Here is an 18764-nt window from a genome sequence, read left to right as displayed (position 1 = left end):
GGAATAAGTACATTTAGAGCCAATATATAATGATCCTAGAAATATCTGGGTATTCCTTTTTTCCAGTGCACAGATACCCTACTAAATAGCTGTAGGTCCCTCTGGGGAAGGCTAGGAGGAAGGTTTATGAGTACATGCAACAGTGATGCAGGTTCCTTCCTCTAGGAGACTCGGCATCACCTTCAATCAAAGGGCTCTGTGTCTGTGATTGACTTGTGTCTGGGAAATGGTAAGAGGCTGTGACTCTCCACTTCCTATTTTGGCTACCAGACCTAGGATTTCTCCAATTATATAGATAGATCAAGCAGGAGAGAAACACTTCCAGAATAGTGGAGTAAAGATTTCCAAAAATCCACTCCTCTGGGGTGGCTGGGTGGCTCAGATGGTTGGGCGTCTGCCTTCTGCTTCGGTCATGATCTCCAGGTCCTGGGATCGAGCCCCAGGTAGGGCTCCCGGCTCGGCGGGGAGTCTGCTTCTGCCTCTCCCCCTGCTCATGCTCTCTCTCTGTATCTCTCTGTCTCAAATGAATGAATGAATAAATAAATAATCTACTCCTCCTTAAAAGCAACAAGAACTCTGGAAAAACATTGTCAAAATAAGCTTTTTCAGAACTCTGAAAACTAACCAAATGTTAGCTACAATCCAAGGAATGTTTATTAAAAAAAAAAAAAATAGCTGTATCCTAGTGAGAGCAGTGAACTTTGTGTTTTGTGGTTTGTTTGTTTTTTTAAGATTTTATTTATTTATTTGACAGAGAGAGACACAGCGAGAGAGGGAACACAAGCTGGGGAGTGGGAGAGGGAGAAGCAGGCTTCCAGCTGAGCAGGGAGCCCGATGCGGGGCTCGATCCCAGGATCTGATCATGACCTGAGCTGAAGGCAGTTGCTTAACCAAATGAGCCACCCAGGCACCCAACCCTCCCAACTTTGATTTTAAAAAATTAATCTACATATCCAAGAAGTTCAAAATAGGATAAACTGTAAGAGTTTCACATCTAGACATACCATAGCCAAACTTTGAAAGACAAAGAGAATATTGAATGCAACAAGAGAAAAAAGTAATTCATCATGTACAAGGGATCCTCAGTAAGATTAGCAGCTGACTTCTTATCAGAAACTATGAAGGCCATAAGTGGGATAACATATTCAGAGTTCTAAAAGAGGGGCGCCTGGGTGCCTCAGTTGGTTAAGTGTCTGCCTTTGGTTCAGGTCATGATCTCTAGGTCCTGGGATCAGGGCCCTCTGTCAGGCTTCCCACTCAGCAGGGAGTCTGCTTCTCCCTCTCCTTCTGCCCCTCCCCCTGCTCATGCTCATACGCGCTCTCTCTCTCTCTCCAAATAAATATTTTTTAAAAGGTGCTAAATTAATAAACCCATCAACCAAGAAATTTATATCCAGCAAAACCATTCTTCAAGAATAATTAAGACATTCCAAGATAAAAATGGAGGAATTTGGTCCTAGCAGACCTACCCTACAAGAAATATAAAAAGAGTCCTTCAGGCTGAAATGAAAGGACTGACAGTAATTCAAATCCACTTGAAATAAAGAACATCAATAAAAGAAAATATATAAATAATAGAAATGTTATAAGTATTTTGTGGCTTATAATTTTTTTCTTTTATATGTTCTTTTTAAAATAATTTATTTATTTATTTATTTTTAAAGATTTTATTTATTTGACAGAGAGAGAGACACAGCGAGAGAGGGAACACAAGCAGGGGGAGTGGGGGAGGGAGAAGCAGGCTTCCCGCAGAGCAGGGACCCCGACGCAGGGCTTGATCCCAGAACCCTGGGATCATGACCTGAGCCGAAGGTGGACGCCTAATGACTGAGCCAACCAGGCGCCCCAAGATTTTATTTATTTATTTGATAGCACAAGCAAGCCGGGTGAGCAGCAGGCAGATGAGAGGGAGAAGCAGACTCTCCCCTGAGCAAGGAGCCTGATGCAGTGCTCGATCCCAGGACCCTGGGATCATGACCCAAGCTGAAGGCAGACACTCAACTGACTGAGCTACCCAGGTGCCCCTATATGTTCTTTTTATTTATTAGAGAGAAAGAGAGCAGGAGGAAGAGGGAGAGAGAATCTGAAGCAGACTCTACCCCGAGCACAGAGCCCAACATGGGGCTTGATCCCACCATTCCTAGATCATGCCCTGAGCTGAAACCAAGAGTTGGGACGCCCAACCAACTGAGCCACCTGGGTGCCCCTCTGTTATATGTTCTAAAGACAACTGCAATAAGCAATAATTGTAAAACTGTGTTTATGGGTTTATATGAAGATGTAACTTGTATGGCAATAATGGCACAAAGGAAAAGGGAAGAAACAGAGATATCTACATATCAACATACAACAAAGTTTTTATATACTGTTGAAATTAAGTTGGCATTAAAATGAACTAGACTGTTTTAAGACATTAATTGTAATTCCCAGGGAAACCACTAAGAAAGTAATTCAAAAGAACAGAGTAAAAGAAACAGGGAATTAAAATGGAATACTAGAAAATATTTAACACAAAAGAAAGTAATGGGGGAACACAGGGAAAAAAGATAAGACACATAAATAAATAGCAAAATGATAGGCATGAATCCTATCCTGTTAGTAGTTGCATTAAATGAAAATGGACTAAAAATTCAGTCAAAAGACAGAGATTAGCAGAATGGATTTTTTAAAAACCAACACAAGGGCGCCGCCTGGGTGGCTCAGTCAGTTGGGTGTCAGACTTGATTTTAGCTCAGGTCATCATCTCAGGGTCCTGGGATCCAGCCCCATGTCAGACTCTGTGCTCAGAGTGGAGTCTGCTTGTCCTTCCCCCTCTGTTCCTCCCCCACTGTCTGTCTGTCTGTCTCAAATAAATAAAAAATAAAAAGATTCCCTCTTCCTCTGCCCCTGCCCCCTAAAAAATAATAAAATACCAACACAATCCAATTATATGCTCTTTATTTTATTTTTTAAAGATTTTATTTATTTGACAGAGAGAGAGAGAGCACAAGCAGAGGGAGTGGCAGGCAGAGGGAGAAGTGGCTTCCCAATGAGCAGGGAGCCTGATGCAGGGCTCGTTCCCAGGATCCTGGGATCATGACCCGAGCCGAAGGCAGTCACTTAACCGACTGAGCCACCCAGGCATCCCGCTCTTTTTTTAAAAAGATTCTATTTATTTACTAGAGAGAAAGAGAGAGAGCACAAGGCAGGGGGAGGAGCAGACGGAGAGAGAGAAGCGGGCTCCCCGCTCAGCAGGAAGCCTGATGTGGGGCTCAATCCCAGGACTCCAGGGTCATGACCCAAGCTGAAGGCAGATGCTCAACCAGGTGCTCCCAACTATATGCTCTTTATTTTTTTTAAAGATTTTATTTATTTATTTGAGAGAGAGAGAATGAGAGATAGCACGAGAGGGAAGAGGGTCAGAGGGAGAAGCAGACTCCCCGCCGAGCAGGGAGCCCGATGTGGGACTCAATCCTGGGACTCCAGGATCATGACCTGAGCCGAAGGCAGTCGCTTAACCAACCGAGCCACCCAGGCGCCCTATATGCTCTTTGTAATTACAGACACAAAGAGGTTGAAAGTAAAAGGATAGAACAAGAACCATAAGAGATGTGAGTAGCTATACTAACATCAGACAAAACAACCTAAAACAAAACTTTTTACTAGAGATGAAAAAAATTTTATGATAAAAAAGTCAATCCATTAGGAAGACAAAATAATTATAAACTTATTTGTACCTAAAAAAAGAGCCCCCAAATACATGAAACAAAAACTTAAAGAACTGAAAAGAGAAATGGATAATTCACCAATAATAGTGGGAGACTTCAATACCCAACCTTCAATAATGGATAGAATAACTAGACAGAAGATCAACAAGGAAATAGATTGAGCAATACTAGCAAAGGTTGCCTATCTATTTCATTCCTAGGGACACTGTCATCAATTATCCATTACATGGGGCACTTGGCTGGCTCAGTTGGTAGAATGTGTGACTCTTGATCTCAGGATTGTGAGTTCAAGGCCCATGTTGAGTGAAGAGAGGCTTAAAAATAAAAATCTTTTAAAAAATTACCCCTATCACAGACCTCTGCAAGCCAAGAAATCAGATTGTCTGATGGTCCCTGCCACCTTTTACAGTTGACATGTCCACCTTGTCTGGATCCCATCCACTGAGATCGGGGAGCCTATCTCAATGATGGTAAACATTACTCATCAGTCACATGTCTACAGCCACACCTAACCTACAAAGGAGAATGACCGTAGAACTTTTCAAGGATGGAAATCCTCCCTTCAATGCCTTAGCAAAGGTAGTGTCTTCTGGATCCTCTCATAGAATATAATTGACAGGTTACACAAGATAAATCAAGTCTATTACCCTAAGCCTTTGGATTCCTTCTTCCACATGATGCCAGGAAAACTCTGGCATCTCAACTTCACTAACATTAGGACACCATCAAATCCAAAGTTCAGTCAATGAATCAAGTAACTTTTTTTTATTTATTTCAGAAAGAGAGAGAGAGCATGCAAGCAGGGAGAGGGGCAAAGGGAGAGGGAGAAAGCCAGACTCCCTGCTGAGCATGGAACCCTAAGCAGGGCTCTATTTCATGACCCTGAGATCATGACCTGAACCAAAATCAAGAGTTGGGGATGCTTAACCAACTGAGCCACACAGGTGACCCTCAAGTAACTTTTTGGAGCCAACTTCAGGTGCATGAGCTAGCGCATGAAGTCTGGAATCCCTAGTAAATGCACCCATATTGATGAATTTGGTCTGATTTAGTGCTATATTCTACTCTCATTGGTCTAAGACCCTTAGAATCCATTCCCACACACTCCACAGATTTCTACCAACACATTAGCAATGTATTGCAATTCTTTTTGGTATATAAATTGTTTCCTCCTGGACTGTAATGTGTACCTGTCCCCCTAGAACATGCTGAGATTTGACCCTAGTTAAAGGTCTCGAGACAACAGGAAACTTGGTGTTGGACTTGAGGGGAAGTCATTTGCCTTAAGTGAGGTTATCACCAAGTTTTCAGACAGGAAAGGTGTTCTCTTCAGACAGGAGGGAAGCTACTTCCACTGGCAAGAGAGACGCAAAATGACTTGGAAGTTCAATATTGTCCACTTCATCTGGGTCCAACCAGATGCACCATTCCAGATTTCTAGATCCTATTCTTTCCTGATCAACGCTCTAGTTTTCCCATGACGAATTTGTTAATACTGAATTCAACTGTCTATAAAATTCAGCAACTACATGATCACATTTTGTGTTTGACTTTTAGCAATATTAGCCCTGGGTCTATGTAAGGGATTGTTCTAGAACTGTCATGGAAGCACCCTGGTTCTCAGACTGACTTGTGTTGGGACTTAGTAGACCTGAGCTTGTCATTTTCTCTCTGTGATCACTCAAACGCACTGAAAGGAATCCACTGTCATTAGTCATTGCCACTGCCATCGCAAATCAAGGGCAGCAGTGATTTGAAGCACCCAAGGCAGGTGCTTCATCACAATTAGCCACAGCTGACAGCTTTAACTGTGTTGTGACTGCATACTGTGGATTACTAGCGTACCATTTCCCATTGGCAAAGAACCCAGCACTGCTGAAGTCCAAATGTGACCAAATCAATTGCAAAACCCTATCTTTGTGGGTCTGTCTCCTAGGACCACTCCCAGTACCAATTATTAGATAAGTCAAGGTCCAATCAGGAGACAGAAGCCACAATGGGAAACTTTAACATAAAGAGTTATTAATAGGGGCTTGGAAGATTAGAGAATAGGCTAATGAGAGCTAAAAACAATTCTAAAGAATATAGAAGTAGCAGACATAAAGATCAGCTACTTATCTCTAGGGCTGAGAAAGAACACCCAAGGCAGAGTCCTCTTCCACCAGGTCTAAGATCCAGGCTTTATCTGAAAGGGCATGGCAGGGGGGCAACCTGGCTGCCTGTGCCGGAAGAGCGTCCAACTGTTGATCTCAGGGTTATGAGTTGGAGCACCATGCTGGGTGTAGGGATTACTTAAGTAAATAAAACTTAAAAAAAAGGGGGGGGCATGACAGAAGAGTCAGTAATGGGCACCCCCACACAATGGGACTTCCTGGAAATCTGTCCTCTGGAGTGTCAGATGAAGTTGCTAATTACTGAACACTGCTATAGGACTAAGGCTATAGGAAGTATACTCTGCAGGAGCCCAGTGCTGGAGGGAACTTTGCCAGGGCAGGGATCAAGCACTGCAGAGAGTCATGCCATTACAGGAGTCGTGCTAGAGCATGCGTACTCTGCAAGAGCCCAGTGCTGGAGAAAACTGCAACATGGGAGTCTAGCGCCAGAGCAAGCCGTGCATTTGCAGGAGCCAAACAGAAAGTGCACTTGGTAAAGCACAGTGGGGGAGAAAACCAGATCACTATAGAAGTCAAGTGCTAGGGCGCCTGGGTGGCTCAGTCATTAAGCGTCTGCCTTTGGCTCAGGTCACGGTCCCAGGGTCCTGGGATAGAGTCCCACATCAGGCTCCCTGCTCAGCAAGGAGCCTGCTTCTCCCTCTCCCACTCCCCCTGCTTGTGCGCTCTCTCTCTCTCTCTCTCTCTCTCTCTCTCTCTCGCTGTGTCTCTGTCAGATAAAAATCTTAAAAAAAAAAAATCAAGTGCTAGAAAGAGCTAGCTCTGCAGACCCACTCCCCCTGCTTGTGCGCGCTCTCTCTCTCTCTCGCTCTCTCGCTGTGTCTCTGTCAAATAAATAAAATCTTACAAAAAAAAGTCAAGTGCTAGAAAGAGCTTGCTCTGCAGAACTTCAGTGCTAGAGAAGGCTACATGAGGGTCAAGACTGATGGGTGAGTGTGCAAAAGGAGTCCAAGTGCAAGGAATCCACTTACCACAAAGGCAGCATGTGGTCTGCGGTTTGAGTCCGGGAGGAGGAGGTGCAGCAAGGTGGTTGCAAGCTGGGGTCTATAAGCTCCCCCAAAGAACTGCTTACTCTGGACACACATCTAAGGCCCACTGGATGTGCCCACATACATGTAGCACTGCAAAACTGCACAGCAAAAGTGAGAAAACTGAAACTTCAACAAGACCAGAACCAGGAAGGGCATCCCCTTCCTCGTTCAATGGTCCTCCGGCGCCCTCTCCTGGCAAAGCTTAACATCACTTTCAGTGCACTGAGAAATGCATAAATGGTCCAGCCCATTATCTCGGAGCAGATACTGGAGGGTGAATTTGGAGCTAAGAGGCAATAAATTGAAAACTAACATGGTAGCAGAATCCCCACATAGGCTCTCTTACCCACAGACTGGGGGCCAATAGGGTAGGAAGGACTGAGTGAAAGCCTCTGGAAATTTCCCCTCCCGACAAAAACAACCCAGTAAAAATACCACATCCCTGGGAAAAGTGTAGAGATTCTTGCCATGGATTCCTCCATCGAAGAACTGAAAGAAGCAGTTGTAGTGAGTCCTATCACATACTCACTTAACCCACAGTATGGCCTGTGCAGAAGTCAGATGGACCTTGGAGAATGACTGTGGACCATCATGAACTCAAATCAGGGGATGATTCCAATTGCAGCTGCTGTCCTAGATGCAGTACCTTTCCCAGAGCGAGTCAGCACAGCCCCTGGTATTTGGCATATAGCTGTTACCTGGCTTTCTGGCCATGACAGTACGAAGGGGCCACCAGAGCAGTTTCCTTTTAGCTGGCAAGGCCATCGTGCATCTTCAGGTTGCTTCGGGGCTATGTCAGTTCTGCTCTGACATAATGTAATCTGCAGAGATCTTTTAGTAACAAATACTTTAATTGACTTCGTAAGACATATGCAAACTAGAAAGTGGCAGATAAACCCCACAAAAAATTCAGGGGCCTGCCAACTCAGAGAAGTTTCTGGAAACTCAATGGTCTAGAGTATATAAGGCTGTCTCCTCCAAGGTGAAAGACAAGTTGCACCTCATACAACCACCTACTCCAAAAGAGGCACCATGGTTGGTATAGGCCCATGGATTTTGGAGGTAACATGTCTCATCAACAGAGTCACCTATGAGGGGCCAGTTTGGACTAGGGACCAGAGTTAAGAATAGACTGTGCAGGCAGTTAGGGTGCAGTTCATGCTGCCCTACCACTTGGTGCTGATGATCTAGCACAGCCAGTGATAAGTGTCTATGGCAAACAGGGACACCATATGGATCCTCTAGCAGGAACCAGTCAGTATCCAGTAATAGCAGAATTAAAGCACACACTCACAGGATATTTGATCAATGTAGGCCATTTTCTACACACAACTATTCTGCTGTTGAGAAACGGTTTCTGGTTTGCTCTTGGGACTTAGCAGGGACCAAACACGTACCTGGGTGACCTCAGGTGACCACGCAACCTGAGATTCTCATCATGAATTGAGTGTTGTGTGCCCAACATAACCAAAACATTGAGTGTGAACAGCAGTAATGTATTATCAAGTGAAAATGGTATATAAGAGACCAGGCTTGGAAAGATCCAGATGGCATGAGCCATTTACATAAGCAGGTGGTTCCTGTTGCATTGTCTTCTCTCCCCCAATCAATGCCTGTGACATCCTGGGGTGGCCCTTATTCCCAGCTAATTGAGGAAGAAAAAACTCAAGGCTATACAAATGAGTCTGTCTGATATGCTGTTGTGACCTGACAGGGACAGGCAGGACACCAGACCCACTTGGATGGGGGTGAAGAAAAGTGGACAGATCTTCAGGCAGGGCATTTGGTTGTTTACTGTGTCTGGCAAGAGAAAGGGCCAGAGGTACACAACTACACTCATTCAGAGGCAGTTGCTAATGGTTTGCTGGATGGTCTGGGACTTGGAAGGAACAGGATTGGAAGACTGGTGACAAGGAAGTTTGAGCTCTTGTAACCTTTTTTAAATTTTTTTATTATTTTTATTTTTTTAAAGATTTTTTATTTATTTATTTGACGGAGAGAGACACAGCGAGAGAGGGAACACAAGCAGGGGGAGTGGGAGAGGGAGAAGCAGGCTTCCCACTGAGCAGGGAGCCCGATGCGGGGCTCGATCCCAGGACCCTGGGACCATGACCTGAGCCGAAGGCAGACGCTCAACGACTGAGCCACCCAGGCGCCCCATGTAACCTTTTTTTTTAAACAGTCTTCTTCAATCAATTTTATTTTAATTGGAGCTGTTTCACCCAGGGCTCCAGCATGGTTTCTGAGCCCCCTTAGATGGGCTGTTAGCTTTCCTTTATCTGTTCATGATTTTATTTACTCTTAGCAGCCAGAATAGGATACTAGGTCCTCGCAAACAGAGAAGTGGTATAGGGCAATAATTTCCTCTTGGGGGGGGGGGCAGTGTATTAGTTTGCTAGGGCTGCCATAATAAAGTGCTACCAAGTGGTGACTGAAACGACAAAAATTTATTTTCTCACAGTTCTAGGGGCTAGAAGTCCAAAATCAAGGTGTTGGCAGGGTTGGTTTCTTCTGAGACCTCTTTCCTTGGCTTGTAGAAGGCTGTCTTCCCCCTGTGTCTGCATATGATCGTCCCTCTGTGTCTTAATCTCTTCTTATTAGGGACGTCAGTCATATGGCTGAGGGCCCACCCTTATTTATTGTGTGTGTGAGTAAAGCGATAGAAGTTTATTAAGTGAAGATACAGAAAAAGCTCAAGAATGAGAGGGGTCCCGACAGCGACAGCGTTGCCAGTGAGGGCCTTTAGGGTTGGTCTTTTATAGAAAGCTAATCAGGGAACTTAAATCCTTTTAACATCTCTATGATAACACCTTCAATGGTTTACTTCCTTTTTAGGGGCTGGTTATTTGTTGGTCACAGGTGATTATCATAAAGTCACCCACCCCCATATGCCTAGGGAAGGGTAGGGCCCACCCCTATGACCTTATTTTAAATTAATTGACTCTTTAAACACCCTATCTCCAGATACAGTCACATTCGGAGGTACTGGGGGTAGCACTTTAGCATATAAGTTTTTTTGGTGGGGGGAGGACACAGTTTGGCCCATAAGAGCCAATATTGCACAAATTCGAAGGTCGTTATCCTACTAAGAGGAAGCTTCACTCATACGGTTCAAGTGCAGGCACAAACAGTCAAGTGTAAGCAGTTTACTTATACAGCTCCCTTCGAGGTCTGCAAAGGTGAACAGATTAGCTAGGCCCTGCCAGGGTTGCATGTCAGGGGAGGGGGAGGGATCCCATATTTTTACCCCTCTTCTTGAGTTCTGAGTCATGTTATTAAATCCAAGAATTAATGATTTATCTGTCCATGATCACTGGCAGCACTGGACCATGACCACCCTCCCATGTAAAACTTGGAACATGGAGGGATATAACAGAACCCAAGTTTTAGCCAGTAGGTGCACCCTCAAGGGGAAAAGAGAGGAAGGAACTGGTATACGGATACATTTCTCCTTCCTAAGGAAATCAGGAGACAGGGAAAGGCAGGAGTATAGACCGGTAGTCCTCCTTCTACATAGAAGGAAACATTAGGAGTGGGGACAATGTGGGGCGCCTGGGTGGCTCAGTGGTTGAGCGTCCACCTTCGGCTCAGGTCATGATCCCAGGGTCCTGGGATCGAGCCCCGCATCGGGCTCCCTGCTCCGCGGGAAGCCTGCTTCTCCCTCTCCCACCCCTGCTGCTTGTGTTCCTGCTCTCGCTGTGTCTCTCTCTGTCCAATAAATAAATAAAATCTTTAAAAAAAAAAAGGCGAGGGGACAATGTGTCCTCCCCACCAATGTTATGCAAGAGGGATGCTAGAACCCTTTCCTGAAGGGGTTCCCATGTTCTTTCCCGCTGAGCTCTTTCATGAAACCAAGCATATTAGTTTTATCTTGCCGTATAACAAATTACCCCCCAATTTAGCAGCTTTAAACAACACACCTTTAAAACAGGTCCTATGGACTTTGAGCTTAGAGTCTCTTAAGGTCAAAGTCAAGGTGTTGGCTGCGCTGGGGTCTTACCCAGCTCGGGGGAAGAATCCACTTCCAAAGGAGTTGAGGTTGTTGGCCATAATCAGTTCCTTGCTGTGTAGGGCTGTGCCCGATGTTTTCTTGCTGGCTGTCAGCTGGGGGCAGCTCTTTAGAGGCCTCCACGTTCGTCATCACGCGGCCCCCTTCATCTTCAAGCCAGCAACAGCTCAGAATCCTCCTGCTTCGAGTCTCTGACTTCTTTTTCTGCTACCAGCTGAAGAAAACTCTGCTTTTAAGGGGCTACCTGATTGGGTGATAATCTCCGTATCTTAACATCAACTGACTTGGAACTTCAATTACATCTTTAGTTAGATCTGCAGAATCCATTCACAGCAGTACCTTGCTTAGTGTTTGACTGAAAAACCAGGGGCCAGGAATTTTAGGGGTTATCTTTAGAATTCTGTCTATCACACAAGGAATTCTCATCTTTGCCCTGAACCTTGAGAGAAGGCAGTTCCTCTCTGCCACAGGTTTCTTAGATCCTAGCCCGGCACATGGACAGGAAAGTGTGTTACATGCTGTCTCGTCTGGAAAGACCATAATCAACTCTTCAAATGGCTTATAAATTCCTAGCATGATTGTGTGAATTAGGAAAAGGTACCCCTTCCTTCAAACAATTTACTGCCATCTGTTGGAAATTTGTTGTAATAACTACATAGATCTCTATCAGGAAGTGAATGGCACAATGCGGTGTGTAACTTACACAACTCTGAGCCGTCGCCCTGATCCCAGTGGGATCAGATACATCCTCTGCATTCCAACCACTTGCCCACAGTGTGGTCTCTGGAGACATGTTTTCCCAGAACCTTATTTCTGACATTCGTCATCTATTTTTATCTGTTGATGATTTGGGGGAAATGTGAACTAGAATAGCCATCAATTGGCCTGAATAGGGTGATGAATTAACACGAAGGAAAATAAACAACATGTTTTGCCAGTGGCTTGATCTAATCTACTTGGTTATATCCATAAGCAAATATCCAAGGTTTTCTAAGGAGCAAACCCTGAAGTAACAGCGATATTAAGGTAATAATAACAGCCACTAATGTTCCGCTGTGCCCATATCTCCATCCATATATAAATATAGATCAGATATATGTATAATACAAATACTCATACGCTCACATATATACATAATCTCCTTTAATCCTCACGGGAACCCTGTTGAGTAGGGATTATTATCCTGACAAGGTAGACAAGAAAACAGGCATAGTGATGTTATATTACTTGTCCAAGGTCAAGGATAAAAAGGAGCTGAGCCACCTAGCCAAAAACCAAAACCAAACCAAAACCAAAAGCCCAGCTGAGTCAGGACTCACACTGATGCCGTGGGATCCAAAGCCCATGCTTCTAATCACTTCAGTGGAGATTTGCTAAGTGCCTAAAACCTGAATTGAGACCTTAACTCCCCACCTCTTGAAGAGAAGGCAAGGCTGCTCCTCGGGGAGCGGGGGGCGGGGGGTGTGTGGCCTGGGACATCTCGGCTGTATTCAAGAGAATGGCCTGAAGGGAAAAGTGTGGTACGCTGTTGTTTGTGGCTGAAAGACAGGGATGGCCAGTGGGACTTGGAAGGAGAAAAAATGGTAGGGCCTGTCCTTCTGATCACGGTTGGCACCCTCTTGGTGCCCAGTTCGCATCTGCTGAATGACCGAAAGCTACCTGATCAACCAGACACCCAACATGCCTGCGAGAGGCCCTGTCTGTGCTTTGTGTCTCTGATGTCTGTCCATGCAACCGCCCCTTCCCTCTCCTATACGTGAGCTCGTTGGAACTGGATTTGAGATCATCCTATGCGGCGGGCCCTGGGCCAAGTGTTCTACCTGCACCTGCTCATTTAAGGCGAAGTCAGAACCCCCTGATAGATGATTTCATATTTAATAGGCTTCCGGGCTGGAGAGAAATATTTACTACCTTCTGTACTCTGTCCAATGCTCAATTTATTAGACTATAACAAAAAAGAAATAGTTGAAAACCATTTGTTTTCCACAGGGGACTTAGGCTTTGATTACAAATTTGACCAATTAAATTACCTTAAATAATTTAACTGTAAAGACAAAGTCAATATGGTGGATTCTTTTGACGACTTATATGCTTTAAGCATTTACAAATAGAGTAATGACAGCATTTATTAAAACCCTGCCATCAAAACTGGTTATAAAAGTGCTAAAACCATGGGTTTAACCTTCTCTTGTCCTTATTCCAACACCTTTCTGAGGTTCCAATTTTTATACCTTTCTAGGGCTTCAGTAATTCTACCAGTTATTACTTTTATAACTTCCTAGAGGTTTTTTTTTTAAGATTTTATTTATTTATTTGAGAGAGAGAGAATGAGATAGAGAGCACGAGAGGGAAGAGGGTCAGAGGGAGAAGCAGACTCCCTGCCGAGCAGGGAACCCAATGCGGGACTCGATCCCGGGACTCCAGGATCATGACCTGAGCCGAAGGCAGTCGCTTAACCAACTGAGCCACCCAGGCGCCCTAGAGGGTTTTTTTTAAAGATTTTATTTATTTATTTGACAGAGAGAGCACGAGTGGGGGGGGGCAGCAGGCAGAGGGAGAAGCAGACTCCCCACCGAGCAGAGAGCCCAACGTGGGGCTCGATCCCAGGACACGGCTCAGGTCGTGATCCCAGGGTCCTGGGATCAAGTCCCAGATCAGGCTCCCTGCTCAGCGGGAGGCCTGCTTCCCCCTCTCCCACTCCTCCTGCTTGTGTTCCTGCTCTCGCGCACTCTCTCTCTCTCTCTCTCTCTCTGTCAAATTAATAAATAAAATCTTTAAAAAAAAAAAAAAAAGCTCAGGTTGCAGGTTCGGGCCAGAGACATGGGATCAGGTCGCACAGCTCTGAGGATTCAAAACTGAGGATCATTAGCCCCAGTGCCGTTTATATAAAGTTTTCTTGTTACCTTGGGTAGCTTTTGAGTTTCTTTCTTTTTCTCTTTCTCGTTTATTCTTTCTTTCTTCTTTCTTCTTTTTCTTTTTCTCTTTCTCTTTTATATGCTTTAAAGAAAAACTCATTATGGAAAATGTCAAACAAATACAAAAGTAAATACAGTTTATAGACTCTCCATGAACCCACTACTCAACTTGAACAATTTCAACTCATGACTACTGATTCTCCTCCCTTATTATTTTGAAGCAAATCTCATACATGATAGAATGTCATCTGAACTGTTTCAGTATGATACTCTAAAAGATTAAGGATTTTATTTTTTGGAAAGATTTTTTTAAAAGATTTTATTTATTTATTTGAGAGAGAGAATGAGAGATAGAGCACGAGAGGGAAGAGGGTCAGAGGGAGAAGCAGACTCCCCGCCAAGCAGGGAGCCCGATGTGGGACTTGATCCCGGGACTCCAGGATCATGACCTGAGCCGAAGGCAGTCGCTTAACCACACAGGCACCCTGTAAAGATTTTTTTAAGTAATCCGTACACCCAACGTGGGGCTGGAACTTACATCCCCAAGATCAAGCGTCACATTCTCCATGACTGAGCCACCCAAGCACCCCAAGATTAAGGATTTTAAACCACAGTGCCATCATCACAGCTAAAATTTTTTAATAACCATTCCTTAATATTGAATATCCAATGTGTTTGAATTTTCAATTTGAATAAATGTTCCATAAATGCCAACTAAAAATTTTTCAGCTTGTTTGAATCAAAATACAAACAAAATCTAATACATGTAACTGATTTATATACAGATACTAATTTTTGAAACTTGGTGTCTTTCTCAGCGATGGTACATTCAACTTTTTTATGGGCCATCAATACCTGAGCTATTGTCCTTTCATTATGAGAAAGACCTGGTCTGTTGGCACTAGTAAAACCCATTATTGGGCGCCTGGGTGGCTCAGGTGGTTAAGCGTCTGCCTTTGGCTCAGGTCATGATCCCGGGATCCTGGGATCGAGTCCCACATCGGGCTCCCTGCTGGGCGGGGAGCCTGCTTCTCCCTCTGCCTCTCTCTCTCTCTCTCTCTCTCTCTGACTCTCATGAATAAAAAATAAAACATTACAAAAAAAAATCCTACAGCCAACAACATTAAAAAAAAAAACATTATTGGGGCGCCTGGGTGGCTCAGTCGTTAAGCGTCTGCCTTTGGCTCGGGTCATGATCCCAGAGTCCTGGGATCGAGGCCCACATCGGGCTCCCTGCTCAGTGGGAAGCCTGCTTCTCCCTCTCACACTCCCCCCGCTGTGTTCCCTCTCTCGCTGTGTCTCTCTCTGTCAAATAAATAAATAAAATCTTAAAAAAAAAATTAAAAAAAACACATTATTAACTTATAATTGGTAAGGTCGTGAAAGTTTCACATATACCCTTCTGTACCCTTCCCCTGACAGAGGATCTCAAACCTGGCTGTACATTAGAATCTGGACATCTTTTTTTGTTGTTGAGATAAAATACACATAACATAAAATTTATCATGTTAACCATTTTTAAGTGGACAGTTTGGTAGCCTTAAGTACATTCATTTTGTTGTGCAACCATCACCACCATCCATCTCTAGAATCTCTTCATCTTGTAAAACTGAAACTGTGCACATTAACTGATAACTCCTCTTTCTTCTTTCCCCCCAGCCCCTGGCCACCACCATCCCACTTTCTGATTCTGAATTTGACCACTCTAGGGACCTCCTATAAGTGGAATCTTACAGTACTTGTTGTTTTGTTTTTTGGCTTATTTCACTTAATATAATGTCCTCATGGTCCATCCATGTTGTAGCCTGTGTCAGAATTTCCTTCCTTTTTAAGGCTGGGTAATATCCCATTGTATATAATACCCCATATTTTGTTTATCCACTCATCCATTAATGGACACTTGGGTTGCTTCCTTCCCTTGACTATTGTCAATAATGCCACTATGAACACGGGTGTTCAAATATTTCTTTAAGACTCTGCTTTCAATTTTTTTGGGATACATACTCAGCAGAATTGCCAGCTCTTTATTTTTTTAAGATTATTTATTTATTTGAGGGGCGCCTGGGTGGCTCAGATGGTTAAGCATCTGCCTTCGGCTCAGGTCATGATCCCGGGGTCCTGGAATCGAGTCCCGCATCGGGCTCCCTGCTCCTTGGGAGCCTGCTTCTCCCTCTGCCTCTCTCTCTCTCTCTCTCTGTCTCTCATGAATAAATAAATAAAAATTTAAAAAAAGATTATTTATTTATTTGAGAGAGAGAGAGCATGAGCGGCGGGGGAGGGGCACAGGGAGAAGCAGACTCCCTGCTGAGCAGGAAACCAACACGGGGCTCTATCCCAGGACCCTAAGACGACCTGAGCCAAAAAGCAGCTGCTTAACTGACTGAGCCACCCAGACGCTCTTTGCCAGCTCTTTTTTGAGGGCCTGTCACACTGTTTTCCATAGTGGCTGCACCATTTTACATTTCTACCAACCGTGCACAAGGGTTTCAATTTCTCCATATCTTCATCAACATTTGCTATTTTCTGTTTGTTTTTTTTTTTTTAACAGTAGCTATCCAAATGAGTGTGATTTTTGTGGTTTTGTGGTTTTCCCATTGTGGTTTTGATTTGCATTTCCCTAATAGAGATGTTGAGCATCTTTTCATGTACTTGTTAGCCATTTGTGGTGTTCTTTGGAGAAATGGTTGTTGGATTCCTTTGTCCATTTTTCAGTCAGTTTGTTACTTTTATGATTGTTAAGTTGTGAGAGTTCTTTATCCTGAATAAGAATCCCTTATTATAGAATCTGGGGATCTTTTGTGATGGGACCTGTAGCTCAGTATTTTTATTTTATTATTTTATTATTTATTTATTTATTTATTTTCGTAGCCCGGTATTTTTTTAAGTTCCTCAGGTTGAAAAGAATTTTCTTAGGAGATGAGGTAATAAGTATGTTGAAGCTAGTTCTCATCAGGACAAATGGCTGATCATCAGCTAGAACAGGGTTGACATCTCCTCCTACCTGGGTACTCTATGTATTTATCCGTGCTGTTCAGGCATGGTAACCCTCCTTTCCCCAGGGTCACTGGGCTCACAGTTTCCTCCTTGCACAGAGAGAAATGAGTTCATATTTCTGTTCATAGTTCATATTCTAGAAGTAGAGGAATAAGAGATGAATCAAAATATCCATATATTTACACCTTCCTATTTATAAAAATCATCAAAATTATACATATCTATTCTCATCACCTATCTAGTACATCTCCTACCTCTAGTACCTGTAGGGGAGTGTACCTTTTTGAAGATTTTATATTAACTTTCTACTTTTGAGTCATTTAGGGACTCACAGCTTTCCCCACACATTTCACTTAAGCATAATGATTGTTATAGATTTTAGGGTGCTCAAATCATCACAGCTTTGAAAATGGTAGTCCGTTTAATTAGGATATTTGTCTTTGTAATACTACCCCGACATCCTTGAAAATATCCTTGTTTTCTGGTATCAACAGGATGCTTGTACATTTTTCTTGTCTAAGAAATGGAATCAGCTGGGGCGCTTGGGTGGCTCAGACGTTAAGCGTCTGCCTTCGGCTCAGGTCATGATCCCAGGGTCCTGGGATCGAGCCCCACGTCAAGCTCCCTGCTCAGCGGGAAGCCTGCTTCTCCCTCTCCCACTCCCCCTGCTTGTGTTCCTTCTCTCACTGTGTCTTTCTCTGTCAAATAAATAAAATCTTTAAAAAAAAAAAAAGAAAGAAAGAAATGGAATGGAATCAGCTACCCTCCAAGGACTCCTGGTTATTTTATTTTTTTAAAGATTTTATTTATTTATTTGAGAGAAAGAGAATGAGAGATAGAGAGCACGAGAGGGAAGAGGGTCAGAGGGAGAAGCAGACTCCCTGCTGAGCAGGGAGCCCGATGTGGGACTCAATCCCGGGACTCCAGGATCATGACCTGAGCCGAAGGCAGTCGCTTAACCAACTGAGCCACCCAGGCGCCCCGGACTCCTGGTTATTTTAATGGTAAATAATATAAGACGCCAATATCTGGGCATTAGGGGTATACATGGTAGTTAGTGTGGGGGGGGTACTGGACCTCACCTGGTAGTGACAGAGTTGGAAAGAATTTTGTTCAAGATACAAGTTTATATTTGATCTTTCTGATTTGACATAGCAGTGCTATGCCCCACCGTCCTGATCGTCTGTGGACCCCCTGGTCACACTGACAGTCCTTTGAGGCTGCCTTTACCAATATCCCCACCTTACAGCTGAACAAACAGACTGCAAGAAGTTAGGTAACTTGTCTAAAATCACACTGCAACCAAGTGCAGAGCTGCCCAGCTCTGTCAAATTTCAGCAACCGGGTCCCCACAAAGCCCTGCCTCAACCTCCACCTGCTGTCAGAAACACAGAACTCTGTCATTTGCAAAGATTCTCCACCAAGTTGCCCTATTTAAGATTCCCAAGGCAGGGTTTTCCTAGTCTTGGGTGGAGGGAGGAGAAAACACTACCCAGATTCTTCTTTTCCTCCTGCAGGATTCGGGAGTGAGAATGACCAGAAGAGCCCTCCACGAGAAAGGTCTGAAGACAGAGCCCCTCAGGAGGCTCCTTCCCAGAAGGGGCCTCCGGACAAACGCCCGGCCGGGTTCCGCGGTGCTGCCGGACACCAGAGCTCCCGGGGGAGGAAGCAAGGCCCCGAGGGCACCCAGGACGATCCCCCAGGGGAAGGGGAGGTGAGCTGGCTCCCCAGGCAAGGCGAGGCCCTTGGGTCTCTCTTGGCCGCCCCAAGATCCAGCCACCGACCTGTGCCGCGAGGGTGGAAAGAGCCTCCCAGCCCTACAGCTACCGTAGGCACTTCGGGCCCGAGCGGCCCTCGCCCGCCTCGAACCTAAGGTCACAGCACCCATCTTGCTCGCCACAGACCCCCGCACAGTGAGCAGGCCCACCGGCACCCCA

The 18764-nt window shown here is 44.5% G+C and overlaps 1 protein-coding gene across 1 annotated transcript in view; it reads left to right on the top strand.

Moving 5' to 3' along the window:
- BCL7C (BAF chromatin remodeling complex subunit BCL7C) overlaps positions 1-18545 on the top strand; it is a 39687-nt gene extending 21142 nt beyond the window's left edge. The window contains exon 6 of the mRNA XM_028110315.1: positions 18345-18545. Coding sequence (XP_027966116.1) covers positions 18345-18545 — 201 coding nt within the window. The remainder of the gene's footprint in view (positions 1-18344) is intronic.
- Positions 18546-18764: the final 219 nt, after the last annotated feature.

Source organism: Eumetopias jubatus, unplaced genomic scaffold (assembly GCF_037043125.1).
Source record: "Eumetopias jubatus isolate StellerSeaLion01/CBP00866 unplaced genomic scaffold, mEumJub1_p1.0 scaffold_12, whole genome shotgun sequence".
Classification (NCBI taxonomy): domain Eukaryota; kingdom Metazoa; phylum Chordata; class Mammalia; order Carnivora; family Otariidae; genus Eumetopias; species Eumetopias jubatus.
This window is presented reverse-complemented; position numbering and strand designations above follow the sequence as displayed.